The sequence below is a fragment of the Pelobates fuscus genome, chromosome 11 (genome assembly GCF_036172605.1).
Source record: "Pelobates fuscus isolate aPelFus1 chromosome 11, aPelFus1.pri, whole genome shotgun sequence".
Taxonomy (NCBI): domain Eukaryota; kingdom Metazoa; phylum Chordata; class Amphibia; order Anura; family Pelobatidae; genus Pelobates; species Pelobates fuscus.
Genome location: NC_086327.1, coordinates 31,857,250 through 31,879,390, shown reverse-complemented (window position 1 = coordinate 31,879,390; position 22,141 = coordinate 31,857,250). Strand labels below are relative to the sequence as shown.

The 22,141-nt window shown below is 37.3% G+C and overlaps 1 protein-coding gene across 2 annotated transcripts in view; it reads left to right on the top strand.

Moving 5' to 3' along the window:
- The window catches only part of NECTIN2 (nectin cell adhesion molecule 2), a 50,193-nt gene that overhangs the window by 24,396 nt on the left and 3,656 nt on the right, over window positions 1-22,141 (top strand). Inside the window, exons 6-7 of one of the 2 annotated variants that reach the window (XM_063437019.1) lie at window positions 20,595-20,739; window positions 21,738-21,798. In XM_063437019.1, the coding sequence (XP_063293089.1) occupies window positions 20,595-20,739; window positions 21,738-21,798 (206 nt within the window). Of the gene's footprint in view, window positions 1-7,417; window positions 8,974-20,594; window positions 20,740-21,737; window positions 21,799-22,141 lie in introns of those variants that run through there. The other variant, XM_063437018.1, reaches the window with a different exon arrangement.

Here is a 22,141-nt window from a genome sequence, read left to right as displayed (position 1 = left end):
CACATGACATGTCTGACACGTCATGATTCCATTTTATTCCAGAAGTTTGGTCCTTAAGGGGTTAAAGGAATTGGAGAAAACTTTTTAAAAACATTTTTTTACAATCTGTCTGTTAAAAAAAAACCAAAAAACACTTGCCTATTAAAGGGTCACACCAAGCTGGATACAACTCACCCCTATCACTCCCTCCTCCCCCCCCCCCCCCTTTTTTTTTTTTTTACAATAAAAAGAAAATCTTGATTGTCCCATATTCATTACAAATTGGCAGCTTTTAAATACCCACAAAGTGGCTGATTTTCCTCTATTCCTCTTTGCCCTCTTATTGTTATGCACGATCTTGCCAACCAGCTTCAGAGGTGTGGCACGACAGATTTATTTTTTATTTTTTAATCCATGTTACTGTTGCAACAGGTAAAAAAAAAATTGAGCTATGGTTGACTGCTTTACAAGTTTATCTGTAGAAACTCACCAATTTTTCACCCAAGTGGGGCAAGCTATGTAGATACATGCTTGCCAACATAAAATCCTATTGGCAGATACAGATTTCTCTTCGACTGAAAAATAAATGTGCTGAACGCACCACTGTGCATTGGAGTGTAAACACTACATTGGTAACATCTTTCTTAGGCTGCTAGTGAATAGTCCCGTGGGTCCTGTTCCATGAAGCATATTGTACACTGAATCCTGGCCATTTAACTCCTCTTTAAAGTCTTGCAAGCTGTGTAGTAACCGTCTGCCATAGCATGTGTCTAAGACTCAGAACCCGTCATCCATAAATTGTCAGTGTCTGCTTCAGGTTATATAAAATATAAATTTAAATATATGTTGCGGTGGCAAAATTGCCGTCAAATTTGAAAAATTAAATATTAATTTTACCTTCAGTTCAATAAAATAGGGGACTGTATTAACAGAGCTTCAAATTGAGGTTTGTATAGAAATCTAATGAAACAACGTGTTCCAGATGCCTTGTAAACACCCATAAAACAACGTATAAAAATAATAAAAAACCCTTGACCCAAACCTAAAAGAACGGCGCTTAGTTGGAAAATATGGCGGGTTGTGATGCTGGGCTGTGTTACTGACTGTAAAGGGAAATTACCCGTTTTATTGTGAAAGAAAATCAATTTTTGTTTACAATCTCTGTCTGAGGAGGTTCTCTTGACACCGTCAAGTGTGGCAAATTGCCAGGAGACAGGGAAGTTGCTTCTGTCGGACCAGGAGAGGAAGCTATTTAAACGTCCTCGAAACTTGCCTGGTTATTCATGATTAATCATCTAGCATGTTCTTGCAATAGCTTTTATGCGAAACATGAAACAAAATCTATTGGTAGAACAGTTCAAGACAAACACACCAGTATAGCATACATTCTAATTCATTCTTCTTTCTTTTTATAATTTTCCTTCCTTTTGTTCCCAACGCATATCTCAGAAGCCGAAAGCTCCCCATTAATGTTCTAAATAGCGATTTAATTGGTTTATTTTTTCTACCTTTCATCCATATAATAAATCAATATATCCCATAGTCAGTGGGGGGACATAACTGAGATTGTGACATTGCAGAGACTCGAAGTCTGTTCCCTGAAATTTTTCTGGTTAATACATTTTTAAGTGATTACTTGACCTGCTTACATCGTAATGTGGGCTTTTATAATAGATTATTCGAATAATTATTACAGCACTTTTAGCCAATCTGTAATAACAGATTGCCGAGCAAACAGTAGAATATTGACTAAAACTAGTACCATTATTATCTGCTGGTCAGATTGCTAAATAATAATAATTAGTATATTACAACTGGGGGACAGCTTAAGTAGATTAGGGGTGCCCAAAATGTAGATCCCCAGATGCTGTGCCACTACTGCTTCCATGATGTTTTGTCATTCTAAAGGCATGCCAAGCATCATGGGAGTTGTAGTTCTACAACATTTAGGGATCTTTCTTTTGGGCACCCCTGATGTCGATGCTCTGATAATCAATATTATGTTTGTGGCTTTGCTCCAATAATGGCAGTTATACTGTCGTCTAGTCAGCCAAGTCCTGTCTCTGTGGCTACTAATAGCAAACTGCTTGTGGAAAATCTTATCCACTCAAAAATAATAGGTAATATATTAAAGGGGTTTACAGGTTACATTGGCAGCGACTGTGCTAATAGTTTTTTCTTAGGCCGAGCTACATTCTAGTTAAATGTGTTATCTATTGGCAAAGAATTGGCATGTACGTTAGTATTTAAACAAAAAAATAAATAAAAAATCTTGACTAGGCATGAAATGTTTGCGTCCTATTAGAACCTGCAAACAAAATGTGTTATATTTTTATTTATTCACTGTTCTCATCCTCCCGGCACTTCACATTAGCAGAATGCCTGGCCCGTGCTCTGAACCTGAGCACGCAAACCGCAATCCTGGCGATGATCAAAGGGCTTTCTGTGTGTATAGATGCTGTGCTCGGGGTGATCAGAGAGCGTTCGGCTGCTTGGATAATATTAGATGGGGGATGGGGCTGGAGGGAACGAAAGATGGAGCTTTTCAGCCATCAGTACTTGTTTCATACGGTTTTGCACATTGGAGCAGAGAGGTCAGTTCTTAATGTGAACACTTTACTGTACGCTGAGCATCCATCCATCTCGTAGTGAAATACCAATATTAATATTGTTTTTTTTTTTTTTTTTTTGCTGTTCTGGAAATTGTAATCTTATAGACTACAGATTGTTAAATAATAAAGATTCCCCCCATATTTTAGTTAGTAGCTTTTGACTTTCTTTTTGTTGTAACCTTACATTCAAAAAATAGAAAGAATAGGCGTATTCCCTAGCTTACCAAGCTTCGGGAGCGCCAAGAGGGAGAGTTCTGCAGCTGTTGTACTGCTTTGAATAATGGTCTAAAATATTTTAATCGTGGGTATCATTCAAAATATGATCCCAAATGAAAAGTAAATAAACCAATAAAACTTAATGTACCGCCACCATTATAAACACACTGGGGTGGGTCTGTACACTATATCAGTTATATACAGTGAACCTGGTGCTGTAACAGGGATGATCCAGTTGCTAGTGTTAAATAGTGCACTAGAGACTTGTTATCCTGAGAGGCACAAGTCGATAGTTGCTAACTGTGTCCCTTAGCATCAGAATGTAGAGAAACCTATTTGTAAAAATGAAATAGGTAACTTGATCCCAAGTAACCACTAGAGAGAAACAAAGTATCCCTGTATAGCTACAGGGGCACAAAGTTGCCGCCTGACCTGCTGGAGATACAGAGTATGAGCCCAACAGTAGGGCAGAGTTAGTGGTTACAGTGGTTGCTCCAATTACAGTGCGGACTCAAGGAGCCTGCTGCAGGAAAGAAAAGATTACTCCACTGATAACAGCCCTAATCCTATCGAAGGCTGACTAGAGTGACTTGCTGCAGTGCTTGCCCCTACTGTTTCAGGAGCTATGGTGAGTCCGCTGTGGAGGGAAAAAGATTTCTACACTGTACACTGTTCAATGTACACTGTTCACTGTACACCTTACATTCAAAGATAAAATCTAAGGAGTTTGGCATCTCAGACAGTCTGAACTACATTCCTCATAATGCACACCAAGCCTCCAAGAAAGTGAGCATAATGGGAATTGTAGTTTATAAATCTCTTGGGTGCCAAGATCAGCAAACACTGCCCTAGAGTGACTCATAAAGTGGATATCTAACCCCACACTAATATAGCACTAATCCATAGTGATCACTCTTTTTAATAAAATTGTTATATTTTCTTTTGGTGACTTAATATATAGTTACCGTATATCATTTTACCAATGTTTCTTCTGTTTACTCAATTTCTACATTAGTAGGGTACACCCTTTTCCTTTTGTTGCTCTCCATTTATTTGGGGGTCAATCCCAAAAGCCTGTTTCCTATGGTACACAATGCTGATGATGATGACCACTTCTTAAAGACAAATTTCACCATTTCTTTAAAGGAACAGTGTAGCGTTCGGGATGCAAACCTGTATACCTAACGGTATAGTGCCTCTGTCTCTACATACAGACTAGTGTGGTTTTCCCCCGCTCTCCCAGTTTGAGACTTTTTTTTACTTAACTTTTTCCAGTGAGGAGACTCCCCCAGCGCTAGTCACCTCTCTGCCTCCTGCAACATAAATCGAGGAGGCGTTGTTTTATCTCCTAGAGGAGCATTGGGGACCGGATGCGCATGCGCAATTAGCTTTGCGCATGCATCCATTGCTTGTCATAGGAAAGCATTGAATTCAATGCTTTTCCTCTGAGCTGCCACGTTTACGCTGTCAATGCTGCAGAAGTGCTTCTAGTGTCTGCCAGGAAAACAGCCACTAGAGGTGCGTTTAACCCTGCGATTGAAACACTGCAACGTCTACAAAACTGCTTTGTTTCACATTGCAGAGTTAAAATGACAGGACATTGAGATGAAGTGGTCTGCGTGACTTGAGTGGTCCCTTAATCAGTTTGTCATCCTCTGTTATATTTATTTAAAGTTATTTATAGATATTTGTGACTTTTGATTTTAATTTCTATTACTTCAGGGGTTTCCAGAGTTAAATAAAAGCTAATATACGGCCGTTTTGACTCCCCTTGTTGAGGATATTATTATTACGTTATGACCTTAGTCAGGAGGCCAGTTTTAGATTTACAAACGATGCAAATATAGACATGTTTTGCTTTGAAAAATTTTTAGGACCATGATCAGTGTAAAGAATTATAGCTTTTTGAGTAATGTAAGTAATATCACAAAAATGATATTGCTACTTCTCTTATGGGTTTATTCAATAAACTGTAAGTCCATAACTTTAAAACAAAAATGTAGACCCAAATGTTGGAAGCTTTTTGTTCCCTGTTCACAGCCCTGTTTAGTGAATTACCTCACAAACATACACATAGAAAAATTCGAGAACTGAAGCTGAAGAATATTGGAGAAAGCAACTGGCGTATGTAATTTTGTGGAAATTTTGAGACTTAAAATATCAGATGGATGAATCATGCATAGCTTGTACCTCGGGCATTCAAATACCTTAACTCCTTAAGGACCAAAGATTGAATTATACAATCTTAACAATTCCATTTCTAAAGAAACCAGATGCCCTATGCAGACAGTAGGCAAATGTCAAATCATAACAGAATGAAATGTCGTCATCATCGGTCAATATTTGGTTAATAATGGGTCCTCCTATAATTCTAGAATCTTAGACATGAAAAGTAGGAATAAGTGTATATAATAAGTACAGAATCCTGGTGAAAGGCTGCCCATATGCTGAGCTGTAGTAAAATATTCGTGCTCTTAAAGTCCTTAAAGATTGAGCACAGTTAAACATGTTCCCGATTTTAACAGGCTGATCATTAAACCAGGAGATGTTGGATAGCGTCGGTGGGAAATACAATTAATTTAAAGGGTGGTGTTTTGTCGTTTTTTATTTATTTATTTTTACAAAACTTAATAAAGCTTAATCTGTACATTGTGCTGGCCAAACTTCTAGCAAATATGTAGGTGAAAGTGGTTTGGCCAAAATGTGTTCCATAAAAATGGAACACTATAGGGTCTGGAACACAAACCTGTACTCCTGACCTTTATAGTGTTAAAACCGCCATTTAGGGGGCTTGCCACCCCCCTCCCTCCCCCCCCCCCATCCCCAGTAGAAGGGGTTAAAACGTTCCTTATTTTAAGCACCGCTTGGGTCTGCCGTGCTGGATTTGCCCCTGATCTGCCTCCTTTATGACCTCGCCAGAATGTACGATTTTTAGCTTATCCAAATGCTTTGCCATAGGGAAAGCATTGAATAGGCTGACAATAGCAAGGAGGCAGGCATTGAATCAATGCATTTCTATGAGGAAAAGTCAGCATCTCCATGAAGAGTGTGGATACGCTGAACGGCAATGCTTCCTACTGTGCAGCACTGCCCCAGGAAGCCCCTCCAATGGCCATCTGAGGAGTGGCCACAGGAGGTATCCCTAGAGGGCAATGTAAACACTGCCTTTTCTCTGAAAAGGCACTGTTTGCATGATAATACCTGCAGGGGCTGACTACTCACCAGAACAACTACATTAAAAGAACACTATAGGGTCAGGAACACAAACTTGTATTCCTGCCATATAGTGTTTAACACACTATATAGATGGCTTGCATTCCTATAAAAGTTTATATCTCACCTTATTTCCAGCGCCACGCGGGTCTGCCCCGGCTCCGCCCCCTTTGCGACATCATCAAAATGGCTGTTTTTTTTAGCCAAACCAATGCTTTCCCATAGGGACAAGCATTGGATTGGCTAAAATCGGCATGGTGCGGGGCCAAATGCAGTTTTGGCCAATTAGGACCTCCTCATAGAGATGCATTGAATCAATGTATCTCTATAAGGAAAATTTTACGCTGAACGTCAGGGCTGCTTTTTCGGCAGCACTGACCCAGGAAGGTGTCCCTAGAGGCAATGTAAACGTGTTAGCATGAAAAGCCTGAAGGGAACTATTATACTCACCAGAACAACTACATTAAGCTGTAGTGTCCTTTTAACTTTGCAACAGTTTAATTTTCCTTTATCTAGTTACTACTGCCAACAGATCAGACATTAAAATGTTAAAATGTTGCTCTGTCTTTCTAACCAGAATTTCTTGTGTATGACAGATCCTATTTAAACTACTTTCTTACCAACAGCATCATGATTATGAAATATGCTTATTGTATAACTTATTAGATTCTGCCCAATGCTTTAGTAGCTTTAAAAGTTTAGCTGTATTAATGATAGCTTGTCACCTAGAGCTTTTAATGTGTTAAAAAAAAGACATAAAAAATGTGTGCTGTGTGTAGAATTGTAAATGCATCTTGATTTGAAAAAAGGGGGTGGGGCGGGGTGTTGAATGCATGTGTTCTTATTTTGCCCCATTGAGTCATTATCAAGTGTACTTAATTTACATAATCTCTTTTTATTTTGAGATCTTACATTTCATAAAGTTTTCAATACTTTTAAAAATATATATTTATTTTTGTAATTCTAAATCATGTCAACTTTAAACAGTATGCTATAGAACCTTATAGTCTTTCATATTCCATTTGTATGATCCCATTTTCTCATCTACTCCTCCAATTGCACAATCACCAAAATTCTGTTCCCTAATACATCTGTCCTCTCTCCATAATTATCCTCCTTAAGTGGTTATCTAATCAGTACCAAGACATTATGCATAGGGAGAGTGTGTCATTATGTAGTTTAGAACGCTCCTTGTAGGGGCTTATTGTATCAACATCCCATGCCTAATTTCATCTTCTGATTTGTGAATCTTCATAAGTGGTTCACAGTTCCATATATAAAGCCACATATTTAAAGACCATTTTTAAATGATAAAGGGGCGGAGGGTTTGGGGTCGGCTGGGGTACTGTTTTATTCTTGGGCAGGATATAGAATTGCTTTGTTTTTCTCATACCCAGAACACGCAATGCTGACGCAGACAAACCACGCAGGAGCCGTCGCTGGGGGGGTCATTGGGGGGGTCCTGGTCCTACTCCTTCTGGCTGCTGTCATCTTCATCGTCATCAAAAGGAATGGGCTGCACAGCGCAAAAGGCCGTGGATCCTACAGTCCCAAAACCAGGGTGTTTGGCACCGGCAAACCCTCACAGGAATTTAATTATCAAGAAGACTCTGAACTTGACCGTCCACTCAAGAGCACAATTCCTCCACGAGATAGTGGTCTAAGTCCCTCACTATGTGAGGAAGATGATGAGGAGAGAATGGATTACAAAGTGCTGGAGGATGAGGAGGAAGAGGAGAAATTTAATGAGATTGGACCCATGTTGCAGCTAAGACCTCATCCTCAGGTTGGCTCCTATTTAGATGATGACATGGAATCTCAGACGGATGGCTCTATTATCTCCAGGACAGCAGTGTATGTGTAAACATCTGGATTGTCTAGACTACAATATGGCCACGTCCTTTTTTTTACCAGGGCTGCAGAGTATATGCATTTTCCCCTGACAAATTGAACTGCAGAGCATGTGTTAACCCTGCCCAAATAAGATAAACCACTCATATGGACTACACTGTTTACCTAACATCACAACGTTCTCCATCACCATGGATCATAGTATGCTTAGACGGTATTATGCCCGTCATCCCCGTACGTCAGTCACCTACGTTGCAGGTACGTTGTAATGCCCTTACTTTTTCGATAAGGACTACACTAAGTGAGTGAATGCCTTCTGCTGAAATCACCAGGATTCAGGTGTAGTACGAACCCCCCCACCCCCTCCTTCCCCTACAGCCTGTTCCCGCACACTGACAAGGCCACACAATTGGCAGGGATAATATTTACAAGTGACAACTTTCCCTCTACAAAGCCCATTAGCGGACTTCTAATCTCTAACCTGCAAACGAAACACTTGGACAGTAGAATTTTTAGACTGTGAACTTTGCCAGTTGGGACTTTATGCATCTGATTTTACCTCCCAGAGGTCCCTGATTCGGCATCTGGGTAGGTGTGAAGGGGAATACAATGTACTCTTGCTAGGAACTGTGCTTGCTCTGTCAGTTTTGATGGCGATGGGTGACGGGGAGCTGCGATGTGTGCCTCTTGGGGGTTTGCACTAAATGGGAATTAAGAGGGACTGATGATGAATGAAAATGAAGGAAAGCTGATGGGTTTTGAAGGATTTACCTTTATTAATTTTTTGGTTTTATTTTTTGTATTTCTGTAATATAAACATTTTAATAAAGATAATAAAAAAAAAAATCTGGTTTATGAGGTAAGCACTATATAATTTTGGTCCACTTATCCTGCATTTTACCAAATATAGAACAGCTCTCTGGATATCTAATTAAATTTAGGAAATTGCAGCGCACCCCACTGTGAGTGGTTTCTGATCTCTGTATGTTTGACAGTTGTATCTGTGTTAATTTCCTACAGCTGTCATAATGTGACAATATATTTCAGATTACTTCCTTTCATCAGCTTCAAATTTGTATCCTCTTGAAAATATGATTTTAGTATGTTTAGTATTTTAACATTAATTGGCCTTTTAAAAATATCATTGATCAGTGAAAATGGGTAGAAGACATATATTTAATTTTTACTTTTTCTTTTCTTTCTTAAAGGGACTCTATATAGTCACCAAAACAACTTTATATTAAGGAAACCGTTTTGGTGTATAGATCATACCTCTGCAGTCTCTCTACTCAATTCTCTGCCGTTTAGAAATTAAATCACTGTTTATGCATCCCTAGTCACACCTCCCTGTATGTGACTTACACAACCTTCCTCTAAACACTTCCTGTAAAGTGAGAGCTAATGTTTATACTTACTAAACTGTTTAATTTATAATTGTTCATCTCCTCTTAACCCCTTCAGGACGGAGTCAATAGTGCACGTTCTGATCAAAACAAAACGTAAACAAAAACTGGAATTTACGCTATGTGTCTGTTCACCCGTAGTTCCCCTCTTTCAAATTATATGCACCCACACTTATTATATATCATTTTGTTCAGGAGAAACAGGGCTTTAATCTATCATTAACTATTCATATATGGAACATCATTTATTATGAATAAAAGTAAAAAAAATGTGAGAAAATAAGATTTTTTTTTTAAATTTGCATTTCCGTCTGACATTTTAACTGTGAATGTCATAATACTGTTAGGTTTTACTGCAAAAAAAATGCACATATTTGTAATCAGCGATGTCTCACGAGTACAACAGTACCCCCCATTAACAGGTTTTATGTTGTTTTGGAAAGTTACAGGGTCAAATATAGAACATTACATTTTCAAATTGAAATTTGCCAGATTGGTAATGTTACCTTTGAGACGGTGTGGTAGCCCAGGAATGAGAATTACCCCCATAATGGCATACCATTTGAAAAAGTAGACAAGCCAAGGTATTGAAAGTGGGGTATGTTTAGTCTTTTTTAGTAGCCACTTAGTCACAAACACTGGCCAAAGTTAGCGTTCATATTTGTTTTTGTGTGAAAAAAGCAAAAAACGAATATTTGGCCAGTGTTTGTGACTAAGTGGCTACTAAGAAAGACTGGACATACCCCACTTGCAATACCTCGGGTTGTCTACTTTTGCAAATGGTATGCCATCATGGGGGTAATTCTCATTCCTGGGCTACCATACGCTCTCAAAGGCAACATAACCAATCTGGCAAATTTCAATGTGAAAAAAATGCAAGCCTTATATGTGACTCTCTAACGTTCCAAAACACCATAAAACCTGTACATGGGGGGTACTGTTATTCTCGGGAGACTTCACTAAACACAAATATTAGTGTTTTAAAACAGTAAAACATATTACAACAATAATATAGACCATAAAAGTGCAGTTCGCTTGTAAAAAATGCAAAAAACGTCACTTTTACTTAAAATATCATCGTTGTAATACAATTTACCAGTTTGAAACACGAATATTTGAGTTCAGCGAAGTCTCCCGGGTAAAACAGTACCCCCTATGTACAGGTTTTATGGTGTCTTGGAGAGTTACAGGGTCAAATATAGTGCTTGCAAATTAAATTCTCTGCACTTTCTCCCTGTGTTGTCAGGTATGTCAATCAAATTTTAATTAATCAAATCACATAATTACGTTAAAAGATTATTTAAATATACATGTAGAATTTTAATATATATGCATTTATAGGTATTTAAATTCTACGTGTATACTGATGTAATCTTTTATGTAATTATATGTATTTATCTATATATATATATTTGCGGTTATTTGCATTTTATATATAGATAGATAGATATATATAGAATGTCATTCTAAGTGTATTTTGTTACCGATATATATATATATTAATAACAAAATACAGTTAGAATGAAATTATATATGCATATATAATTTATATTAAATTTTGTTTCAATATTTTATTTATTTATTTTATTATTTAATTTATTTATTATTTTAATTATACGTATTTATATATAATATATATATGTACATCTATTATATATATATAATATATATACATATTATATATGTAATGTCATTCTAAGTGTATTTTAATATTAATATATATACTTATATTAATATTAAAATACACTTTGTATGACGTTACATATATATAATATGTATATATATTATATATATAATATATATACATATTATATATATATATAAAAATGCATTTATTTTATTTTTACACATGTCTAATTATTTTTTTTAATTCTTCCCACCAGCAGGGGGACTGTCTGATATTTCAAACAGTCCCCCTGCTGGCAGATCCACAGCCAGCTATAGGGGGCCATGTGATCGCTCTTTGAGAGCGATCACATGGCCCCCGGGGGCCTCATTTGCCGTGGGAGGGCTGCCTGGGCTGTGAGGCAGTCCTCCCGAAGCGGATCGCGGCGGAGGTAAGTATAACTTACCTCCTGGGGCTGCAAGCCGTTACGGCGTGCTATGCCGTCATAACGGCGTTTAAGCCCACTTAACCCGTGACGGCATAGCACGCCGTAACGGCGTTAAGGGGTTAATAGCTTGCTAGACTTTGCAGGAGCCTCCTATATGTGATTAAAGTTCAGTTTACAGAGCAGGCGATTAAAACTAAAAATAAAGGCAGTTAACATCTGATTGAAAGTAAAACATTTTTTTTCATGCATTTGGTGAGAGTCACAGCCAGGGGAGGTTTGACTAGGGCTACATAAACCGAAACAAAAGTGATTAAACTCCTAAAAGGCAGAGAATTGAGCAGTGAGACTTCAGGGGCATGATCTATACACTAAAACTGCTTCAGTAACTTACGGTTGTTTTGGTGACTATAGTGTCCGTTAATGATGGTCCTCGAATCTGCGGATACTGTCTTTCCTCTATATAAACAATTTGTGTGTTTGTGTTATGTGATGATTGACAGAGTCCCCAGCTATCCCTATATTGAAATGGCCCCTTCCATATCGCAGTCCGTCACTTGCTGCAGGTAAAATGTATTCTGTTGGAAAAAAATGCAATAAAACTGAAATTGCAATAAAAAAAAATTACTTTTTGTTTTCACAACAACTTTTAAATGACCATTTTAAGGGAGATTTCCTAAGATCGGGGGAGAATTACTGAGATGTGAAATATATGTGCTAGTCTATAAAGTACATTCATCACAGATACTTAATTATCGGTCTTTTGTTAAATTGTCTAAATAACATTGTAATTTAACAAAACAAAGAAGTAATGGCTATGATTAAAACGCAGATGTTTATGGGCTACGTATGCGTTGATGCTCTGTCAGACTTTACCAAGTTTCCTTGTGCATCATGGGAAATGGAGTCCACATAAATCTGCAGGGCTGCAGGCAGCTATTACTGAAGTACAAATTTTGTTTGCGTTGACAAATCACCCTTGCATCTTATATGACATAGATACTTTTCTCATTTTAAACTGTGTTTGCAAATGTGTTTTTTTTTTTTCTCTTTCTTTCTTTAAATGTGACCCATTTTCAAATCCGATGTAGGGATTAGTTTGAATCCTGCTAATTTCTTACTGCTTGCGATGGCAGGATGTTTAATGAGTTTTCCTACTGTGTAACTTGATCAGCCAATGCCGAGTTACATGTGGAAAAGATTAAGCAATGTTGTTTAATATTCCTATTGAGCCTTAGGAACGAAAAGCCATGAAATAAAATACGTCCCTAAATTCACACAGCAACTCAGATGGGGTACTGCATCAGAGAAAGGGGAAAGTAGACATGGAAGGGAGCAAGCACATGACAAATTCATTTAACATCAGAAAGAAAGGCATCGGATAAACACTTTTTTTTTTTTTTTTTTTTTTTACTAAGGTGACAATTGTCGAGAATTTAAAGTGCGTTTCAAATTTAAGGTTAAAATAGCCAAACTGGATGTGTATTTGAATTGGAGAATGTTTCTATTTCAGATATTTTGGCCTTAAATTTGCAATTCACTTTGAATTTCCAGACATTTGTTACGGTCATAAAAAAATGCTGAAAGTGAACATTTTACTTTCCATTGGCAATAATTTAAAATTAGAAAGTTTCTGCAGAGAAACAATACTTAATCAGACTCTGGCATGTCACGTTTTGATTTTTTTAGCATTTTGTTTCTTCAAATTAATTCAAATTTAGTATTCTTATTTTTTTATTTTTTTTAAATGTTTCTTTTGCGATAAATCAATGTTTCTATGGATATATAGTTCTTGGACAGGATAATGGAGGGAGTGTTGGAGAAAAGGAAAATCCACATTCCCGTTTTCTAATGTTATTCTTTGTCTTATTACTAAAGGTATTTAAGGCACACCAGGTCAAATACTGGGTTATTCACTAAAATGAGAATTGAAGTTTTAAAGTATATAAATAGCCAAACTGGAAAAAAAATCTTGGTTAGCTATAGCTGGAGGACAGATTTAGAATTGGGTCCGCAGCTTTAACCCCTTAAGGAACAAACTTCTGAAATAAAAAGGAATCATGTCACACATGTCGTGTCCTTAAGGGGTTAAAGAGATTCTTAGTGTTAGGAATACAAATCTGTATTCCTAACACTGTAAAACCTTCAGTTGTAAAGCAAAACAAGGGTCCCTGGTTTTTCATCGCCCCATCCCAGTGGAGGTATGGCTAAGGTAGAAATTAGAAATTACACACTTGTAGCCATACCAACTCATACCAGCAATAGGCACTGTGACAGGCTGAAGGCAGTCAGCAAACACTCTCAGGCAATCACAGTCACCCATTGCTGCTCTGACTAATACATCCTCATTAGCCCAAGCAGCACAGAGGAGACCGTTTAAAAACGGTTTAATGTTGAATGGAAGTACAAGGCCAGGGGACTACAGACACTATAACATCTTCAATGAAAGAAAGCCGTTACGGTGCTTTAAAAACTGTCTGAGATTGAGAGAATTTGTGGACAATTTTCTCTTTCTATTTTGCAACTCTTTCTTATCTAGTAACTGAATGTGCTATGCTAAGAATAGCAGTATTGCAAGATAAACATTTTATTTCACTGTCAAACGATCTACAGTTTGGTTTTGGTTTAAGAGATACCTAATTACCCATTGTTTGCTAAATTTGGAAAGCTTAAATTAGATGTATTTTTGTTTATTTTTATTTATTTGAACAAAATCTTTCACCACATTCCTATTAGGGAAAGATACTGCATGCATTTAAAAATGTGTAAATTCTAATTCTATATCGCTAGCTGGCTCAAAAAGGAAAGTTATTCTGAAATGTAAATTTATTTTAAAAAAATAAAATAAATCAAGAGCAGTTTTAATTGAAAATGTCATGTTGAATCTGGATTAAAGAATTAATTATCTGTTGCTTTTCTCATGGAAATGATCATCATAGGAAAATATGGCAAAATTTGTAGGAAAAGTTTCACATTAAGAGGCAATAATGTCAAAATATGATATATCTTTCTACAACTGGTCATGTTGTACAGATTAAAAAGCTATATCAATTAAGTTTAGGGCATGTCCTCTTGTAAGATTGATGTTACAAATGCCATGTTTAAAAAAAAAAAAAAAAAAAAAAAATCTTCACTGGTAGTGCTCCCACATCTGTCAATTGAGGGCCAGGGAATACATTAAAGGAGCACTATAGGGTCAGGAACACACACCTGTATTCCTGATCTCATAGTGTGAAAATCACCATCTAGCCCCTGGTGCCCCCTCACCCTGCCTCCCTAAATATAATAAAACCTTACTTGTATTCAAGTCTGCAGCTGCTGTCTCTGGCTGATATATGCCTGTTTGCCTGACATCATCAGAAGTGAGCCAATCACAATGCTTTCCCATATGATTCGCTGATACTGTCAAGGAGGCAGATGAGGGACAGAGCCAAACACAGCCCTGGCAAATCAGCATCTCCTCATAGAAATGAATTGAATCAGTGCATCTCTATGAGGAAAGTGCAGTGTCTGCATGCAGAGGGTAGAGACATTGAATGTCAGTCACATTGTGCAGCATTGCCCCAGGAAGCACCTCTAGTAGCAATCTGAGGAGTGGCCAGTGGAGTTATCCCTATGCTGCAATGTAAATGCTGCCTTTTCTCTGAAAAGACTGTGTTTACTGCAAAAAGCCTGAAGGGAATGATTACCGTATATACTCGAGTAGAAGTCGAGGTTTTCGGCACATTTTTTGTGCTGAAAAACCAAAACTCGACTTATACTCGAGTCACTGTCTGTATTATGGCAACTTACATTGGCACAATACAGACTGGGGGCTGGCAGAGAGAGTTTACTTACCTTTCCTGCAGCTCCTGTCAGCTCCCTTCTTCTCCGCGCCGGTCCAGTCAGCTCCCTTCTCCTCCAGTGTAAGTCTCGCGAGCTGACAGGGGAGCTGACCGGACCGGCGCGGAGGAGAAGGGAGCTCTCTGCCAGCCCCCCTCCTACACAGCCCATCCACTGGACCACCCGGGAATGAGAGCCTCCCTCCCTGGCCAGCTAACAAGCAGGGAGGGGGGATGAAAAAAAAAGAAATCAAAATATTAATAATATTAAAAAATAATAATAAAAATGCCCACCCCCCACCAAGGCTCTGCATCACACGCACACACTGCACTCATACACACACACTGCATTCGTTATATGCACACACTGTAAATAAATATTCAATTAATATAAGTTTTTGGGGATATAATTTTATTTAGAAATTTACCAGTAGCTGCTGCATTTCCCACCCTAGTCTTATACTCGAGTCAATACGTTTTCCCAGTTTTTTGGGGGTAAAATTAGGAGTCTCGACTTATATTCGGGTCGACTTATACTCGAGTATATACGGTATACTCACCAGAACAAATACAATAAAATGTAGTTGTTCTGGTGACTACAGTATAGTGTCCGTTTAATGTGTGCACTGACATGCTAGATTGGGCATTGTGGTTTGCCAAGGTTGTGTGCATAGGTGTAGTGTTCGTACATTATCTTCATGATGCTTTATGAAAAACACTCAAAGGGCATACCTCATATACCATGGGAAGATCATTTTGGTCTGGGTCTACTGCTCCCACTTCTTCTTTCACACCAATCATTGCTTGACTGGCATGACATTTGTTTCCTATGGACAGGACATATTGAAGAGGAAAAATACATGTCTTTCTTTCCTTTTGGCTGCAAAATTTCAATCTGCGTGATTTTATTTTCTTTTTTTATCGTGGACACTTCTGTGGCCCAATGTAACCTACATGCCTGCTGTCGTAACTGCTCACAGATACTCCCTACACAACATGCAAAAAGTTATTTTTAAAAACATTTTTAATATAGAATCCTTAAAGATAATTTTAAGTAGGTCCCTCGTTTATAGCAAAAGAAAGCTCTGTAATCAGCGGCAAAACTAACATTAAAAAGGCCCTTTTACAAAATTTTTGTTTTGGGGTCCCCCTATAGCACAGGTGACTAAAAGTTACATCCTCATGTGTCATCCAACTCCCACAAGCATCTACCATTTTCTTTAGGTTGGTGTTTTTAATACAGAGATGTGTTTTGTATGTAATGTTGACGTTTTAATGCAAAGGTGTATTTGTGTGTTGGAGTTTATATGCGGAGTTGTATTCACATTTACAAATACACTGGCACATGCAAAAATATACACGCAGATACACATATGGATACACACAATGACACAAACGCACAGTGGCACACATGCAGACACACAGAAACACAATGACACTAACACACATTCTGGTCAACATTTACAAAATGTTTGCCACCCTCCTATTTCTTTTGTGTGCAGGGAAGTAGAGTCTAGTTCTGCTGCATGCGCCTCCTTCCTTACAGATTTTTTTTTTTTTTTTTTTTTTAATTCTCCCTCCTGCGTGGCTTGTCGGCAGCTGGGACAGCTTCTCACATCCTCCGAACACTGGCTGCAGTCATGCTGTTAAAAGGGCGCAGCGCACAACCCTGATGACACATTGATAGCCCAAAGTGCATGGGCCGCCTGGTGTGCGCCCTCAGTGTGTGGACCCTGTTGCAGCAGCATAGGCTGCACAGGCGGTAATTCCACCGCTGCCTGTAATTTTAAAACATTGTAGTCATTCAGCCTGCTCGTCAGTCTAGCTGTAAAACGTGTTCCTGCAAAAAGAAATGTGTTTTACAGTGCTCGTCAGTTTAAATCTTTTAACAATGTGTTATATCATCAAATCGAAAGGTGCTATAACACCACTTTAATCTGTACAACATGGCCAATTCTTTAAAGAACAAAGCAATAGATAATTGAACATTTAAATTTTATTTCAAATTTACATTTACAATTTTAATTAAAATGCACTGGTTTGTTTTTTTTGGAGGGATTTCCATAAAAGAAAAATGGTGTACAATGCTATAAACCAGGAGAATTAACCAACATTTATAAAGTTTTGCTTGGATTTTATTTATTTGTTGGTTTATTTTTTTTTTTTCTGCATAAATTGGTGTAAGTGCAGTATGGGGAGATCTACATACACAAATAGAGAAAACAAGACCGAAAAAAAAAAAATGTGTATCCGAATTCCTTGATTTGTAAAGAGCTGGTCGTAGCAGAGAGCAAGGAGATGATGGTGATTAAAACTACAGGAGTAGTAGAACCCACAATAAAAATAAAAAAAATGAGCGCTAGCGAAGAGTCTGTGAAATAAAGTTAGTGAAAACCAGGAAAATTCAGAGAACGGGTCTATTTAGATCTCAAATGTACCATCCTAACTTACAAACTGTATCAGAATTATTCAATAAAGTGAATTTGAAATTTAAGGTCAATATAGCCGAACAAGAAAAATTCTCTAAGTCAATTATGCTTCCATTCCATTACCCTAGTCTAATATTTGAAATTCACTTTGAATTCACACTTTGATAAATAATCCTATATATGTTGGAAACATTTCCTAATTTCTGTAGGTCAGGTTGGTAATAATATCTGTATCTAGATGGGCGTGTAAGAGGTAGCTGCCTAAAATTATACCGATACTTCCGTGCCAGAGAGTTTGTAAGAATTGGCACATATCATTCTTGTAGTAATTGAAGGGTGTATAGAATACCTTGGGTTTGGAACACGCATACACAAGGTGTGGTTATATTTAGTCTATATTTGGATATGTGCCAGTTTAATATCGCTTTAGATTATTGCTGTTGGTGTTAACGTAAAAGCCAATAATGTATTTAAAGAATAATACAATTTTCATTAACACAAATAAATATTATTATTATTATTATTATTATGGATATAATATTTTAAAGAGAAATTACATGTACAGAAATCTACATATTCTTTAAAGTAAATATGCATTTACTGAAATTTCCCAAAAATATTTCTTAGAGGTATACTATAGTGCCAGGAATACAAAGCTGTATTCCTGGCATTATAGCTCGCCCTGCATCCTCGCGCCCCACGATGTCTGGATTCGTGAAACCATTCTAACTAGCTCTTGATTATTTGCAAATGTTTTTGGTCAGACTAAAGGTGACTTAAAGATGGCCACCCTCACAGAGGGAAAATAACCCTAACGATGCATTGAAACATGGTATTTACTTATATGAATGCGTTGCAAAATAACAATCTTTTTTCTTTTTAAAGAATTATGATCTTTTTCCTATGAACACGTTTTATATTTTTACGTTTAACCTGTTAAAACTGAAGCCAAAATTAATTCACAAAAAGTTATTAAAGGGACACTATAGTCACCTGAACAACTTTAGCTTAATGAAGCAGTTTTGGTGTATAGAACATGCCCCTGCAGCCTCACTGCGCAATCCTCTGCCATTTAGGAGTTAAATCCCTTTGTTTATGAACCCTAGTCACACCTCCCTGCATGTGACTTGCACAGCCTTCCATAAACACTTCCTGTAAAGAGAGCCCTATTTAGGCTTTCTTTATTGCAAGTTCTGTTTAATTAAGATTCTCTTATCCCCTGCTATGTTAATAGCTTGCTAGACCCTGCAAGAGCCTCCTGTATGTGATTAAAGTTCAATTTAGAGATTGAGATACAATTATTTAAGGTTAATTACATCTGTTTGAAAGTGAAACCAGTTTTTTTTTTTTTCAGGCAGGCTCTGTCAATCATAGCCAGGGGAGGTGTGGCTAGGGCTGCATAAACAGAATCAAAGTGATTTAACTCCTAAATTACAGTGAATTGAGCAGTGAAATTGCAAGGGAATGATCTACACTAAAACTGCTTTATTTAGCTAAAGTAATTTAGGTGACTATAGTGTTCCTTTAATATCAATAATCAGAGAATTTCCCCGTTTAGGGCAAAAGGTTTGGGAAACGTCTTAATCTGTATTTTGAGAAACTATCGGTTGTAGGTAAAACTAGAATCAACCCTTGCAGAGAGGGAGTCTCTATGAATGTGCCCAAATTGCTTACTTACAATATAAAGTATCTTTAGTAGTAGCACACCTCTTAGAGTTCAAATGGACAGAGGGACACTCTCTAATTTAAAGGGTGTGACCTGGGCTGGGGTGACTTACTAATAACAATTTTAGGTTAAGGAGTAACAATAATTTATCCAACTTAAATGTAATTTAGAACATAAACAAAGGTACCTTATTTACAGACTGATTTCTAAACACCGTTATTGTAGTTTAAGGACACATTTCTGTCAGCAGTATTCCTGTATAGCTCTGGTATAAATTCAGACACACCAATACTGAACTTCAAAAAACAAACAAAAAAAAACTAGGACATAGGTTTACAAAAGACGGACAGAAGTATTTGGGTCATAAATAGAGACCACTAAATAGGGACAGTTGCAAAGTATGTTAGGTTTATGTACAAGCTAAAATTGAGTTAAAACCACCGAGATGGAGTGTTCCCACTATAGAACCAGTTTGAGTGTGCACATGAAGGGTTAGAAATGACGACTTGCTATTTTTCCATGGAATTCAGCACCACGTTGGCACATTTACATGATCTGTCATCACATATACAGCTGTTTTGGATCAAGCAAAAAATAAATAAATCCCAAAACATTAATAAAATGTTGACCGCTAGTAAACTTTGATCAAAGCCCTCCCTCCTAGATAAACATATTGGGGGTCCCTGTATTAAGAGTAGCCATGTGATCTGTTCTTTTCTTTAATTAGGGAATGCTTTGAATCCAATCAGTTTAATGCTACTTTTTTATTTTATCTTTTTTATCAGAGTTTTCTTCTGTTCAAAGTGTAGCCTCATGATTTGAAATTTAAAAACAAACCTTTTACTCCAAAAATCTGTTTGTTTTTGTTTTTTTTGTTTTTTATTAGTTTTTAGACTGTTGTTGGCATAGGTTGCTGTGAATTGTAGAATAGCAGGTGGTTTATATAAAATGGAATGTCCTGTTTATCTGTGTATACAGCAGTCACCTATCTGTGGGTGAACTACAAATTCAAATATGCAGAGCAATCGTCCAAAAAAATAGTGTGTGAGCACTGTGGCTGTTTTCCACTACTAGAGAGCTGTAGGTTAGATGCCGCTAAACTATATGATTATTTAGTTAATTTAACCATATAGCCCCACTTGTAGTTTGGCTAAAATTTAATACTTAGAAAACCTAAATTAAGATACTCTGAACCGTTCTGTTTTTTTTTTGTTTTTGTTTTGTATATTTATTAATTTACTCTGTAATTTGCTGTTTGATTAACCTGTATTGTATTGCCACACAGTATATGCAGATTAGACAAAGTGCACTACTTAGCTCATGATATTCGCTACATTGTTTCCTCCCATGCAGAGAAACCTAACAGTTCTGGAGCAGGTACCACAGGTGGTATCATTGGGGGAATCATTGCAGCCATCGTGGCAGTGGCAGTGGTGGCCACGGTGCTAATGATCTGCCGTCAGCAGAGGAAAAACCGGACAGCAAAGGAGGATGAAGAGTAAGTGAGATAGGAGTTTGTGAAATATTTTAGTTTATATAGCACTAAATTATGTGACTGCACTCTATGTGTGCAGGAACTATTTAGGCAAATAACACCAACCCAAACTAGGCATGACCTAATAAGAGATATGGACTTTGCTCAAACCAGCATAGGGCACAGGGCATGAGTCTACAAGAGCTGGAGGGTCGACCATATGCCCTGGACCATAGTTGGGGTCTATCTATTGGCCATCTCTGGTGGAAGAGATATGTGGTATTTGGTCATGTTGATGGTGCTGCTTATGTTAACACTGTAGGTAAACCTAAAATCCAGAACGAAGTTCTAGTCCTACAGTAACCTAATAACAACAGGATTTGCAGATCTCCTCACATTGGCCCACGTTGGTCATACTTTGTCACACCATCTGACAGATCAGTAATCAGTTCTCTGTTTATGTCAAGAATTTCTCAAGACCTTCATGGGGAGCAGAGGATAGATTGTAAGATACTCTGCAATACTCCCTGTATCAAGCAATGAAACAAGAAATCATTAGAGCAAGTGTTATTCTTAGTAATTACAGAGTCTAACCACCAACTTATACAATCAATTGGCCAAGTGACTACATCAAGACAAAAAGACTACAGACAACGACTATTCAAATTAAGAATGTTGCTCACCCTGTGGAACATGGGGATGTCAATAAATTTAACTAGCTGGGATATTGATCTGACTGTCCGCATCATCTCATTACTTGATGTTCTGTTTTTCTCTAGCCCTTGTGTCGCCTGTAACCTGTCATCTCTACTGTTTAACAATTCAGACACTGCTTATTATATTTTTCTTTTCATAAACTACTTTTCTAGGAACAGTTTTCTTTCTTCTATATGACTTATTCTCATCTTGATTCTCTTTTACAGCTACTCTTTGTATGCTCCAATCCTGTGCTACTGCGGTTCTCTCTACACATTCTAAATCCACTTCAGTCTCTCCATAATCCTAATCTGTCATTTTTACAGATTTGAAGGTCCTCCTGCGTACAAACCACCTCCTCCAACTATAAAGCGACCCACAGAAGAGGTAATGGGAGAGATATTCATGAAAATATTTAAGGTTTCATCCAAATTATCACAAAAAAGCGCTTCCTCTAACTCTTCTATTTTTGTAATTACTGCTGGTTGAAGTTTTATACTTTTAACAGAGCACACTCAACTAAAAATGACGATGTCATCAGAAAAAAAAAGATTGGCCCTTATCTTTGGCTTTTTTTTTTTTTTTTTTATTATTATTTTTTTTATTTGTTCAGAAGTTTGTTTTATTAAAACTGGAGAAATGGGATCTAATCTGGAATTCCTTAAAGCAACACTATATCACTATATGTACTATAAACATTTCATCTCATTGCATTGGTTACAGTGCAGTC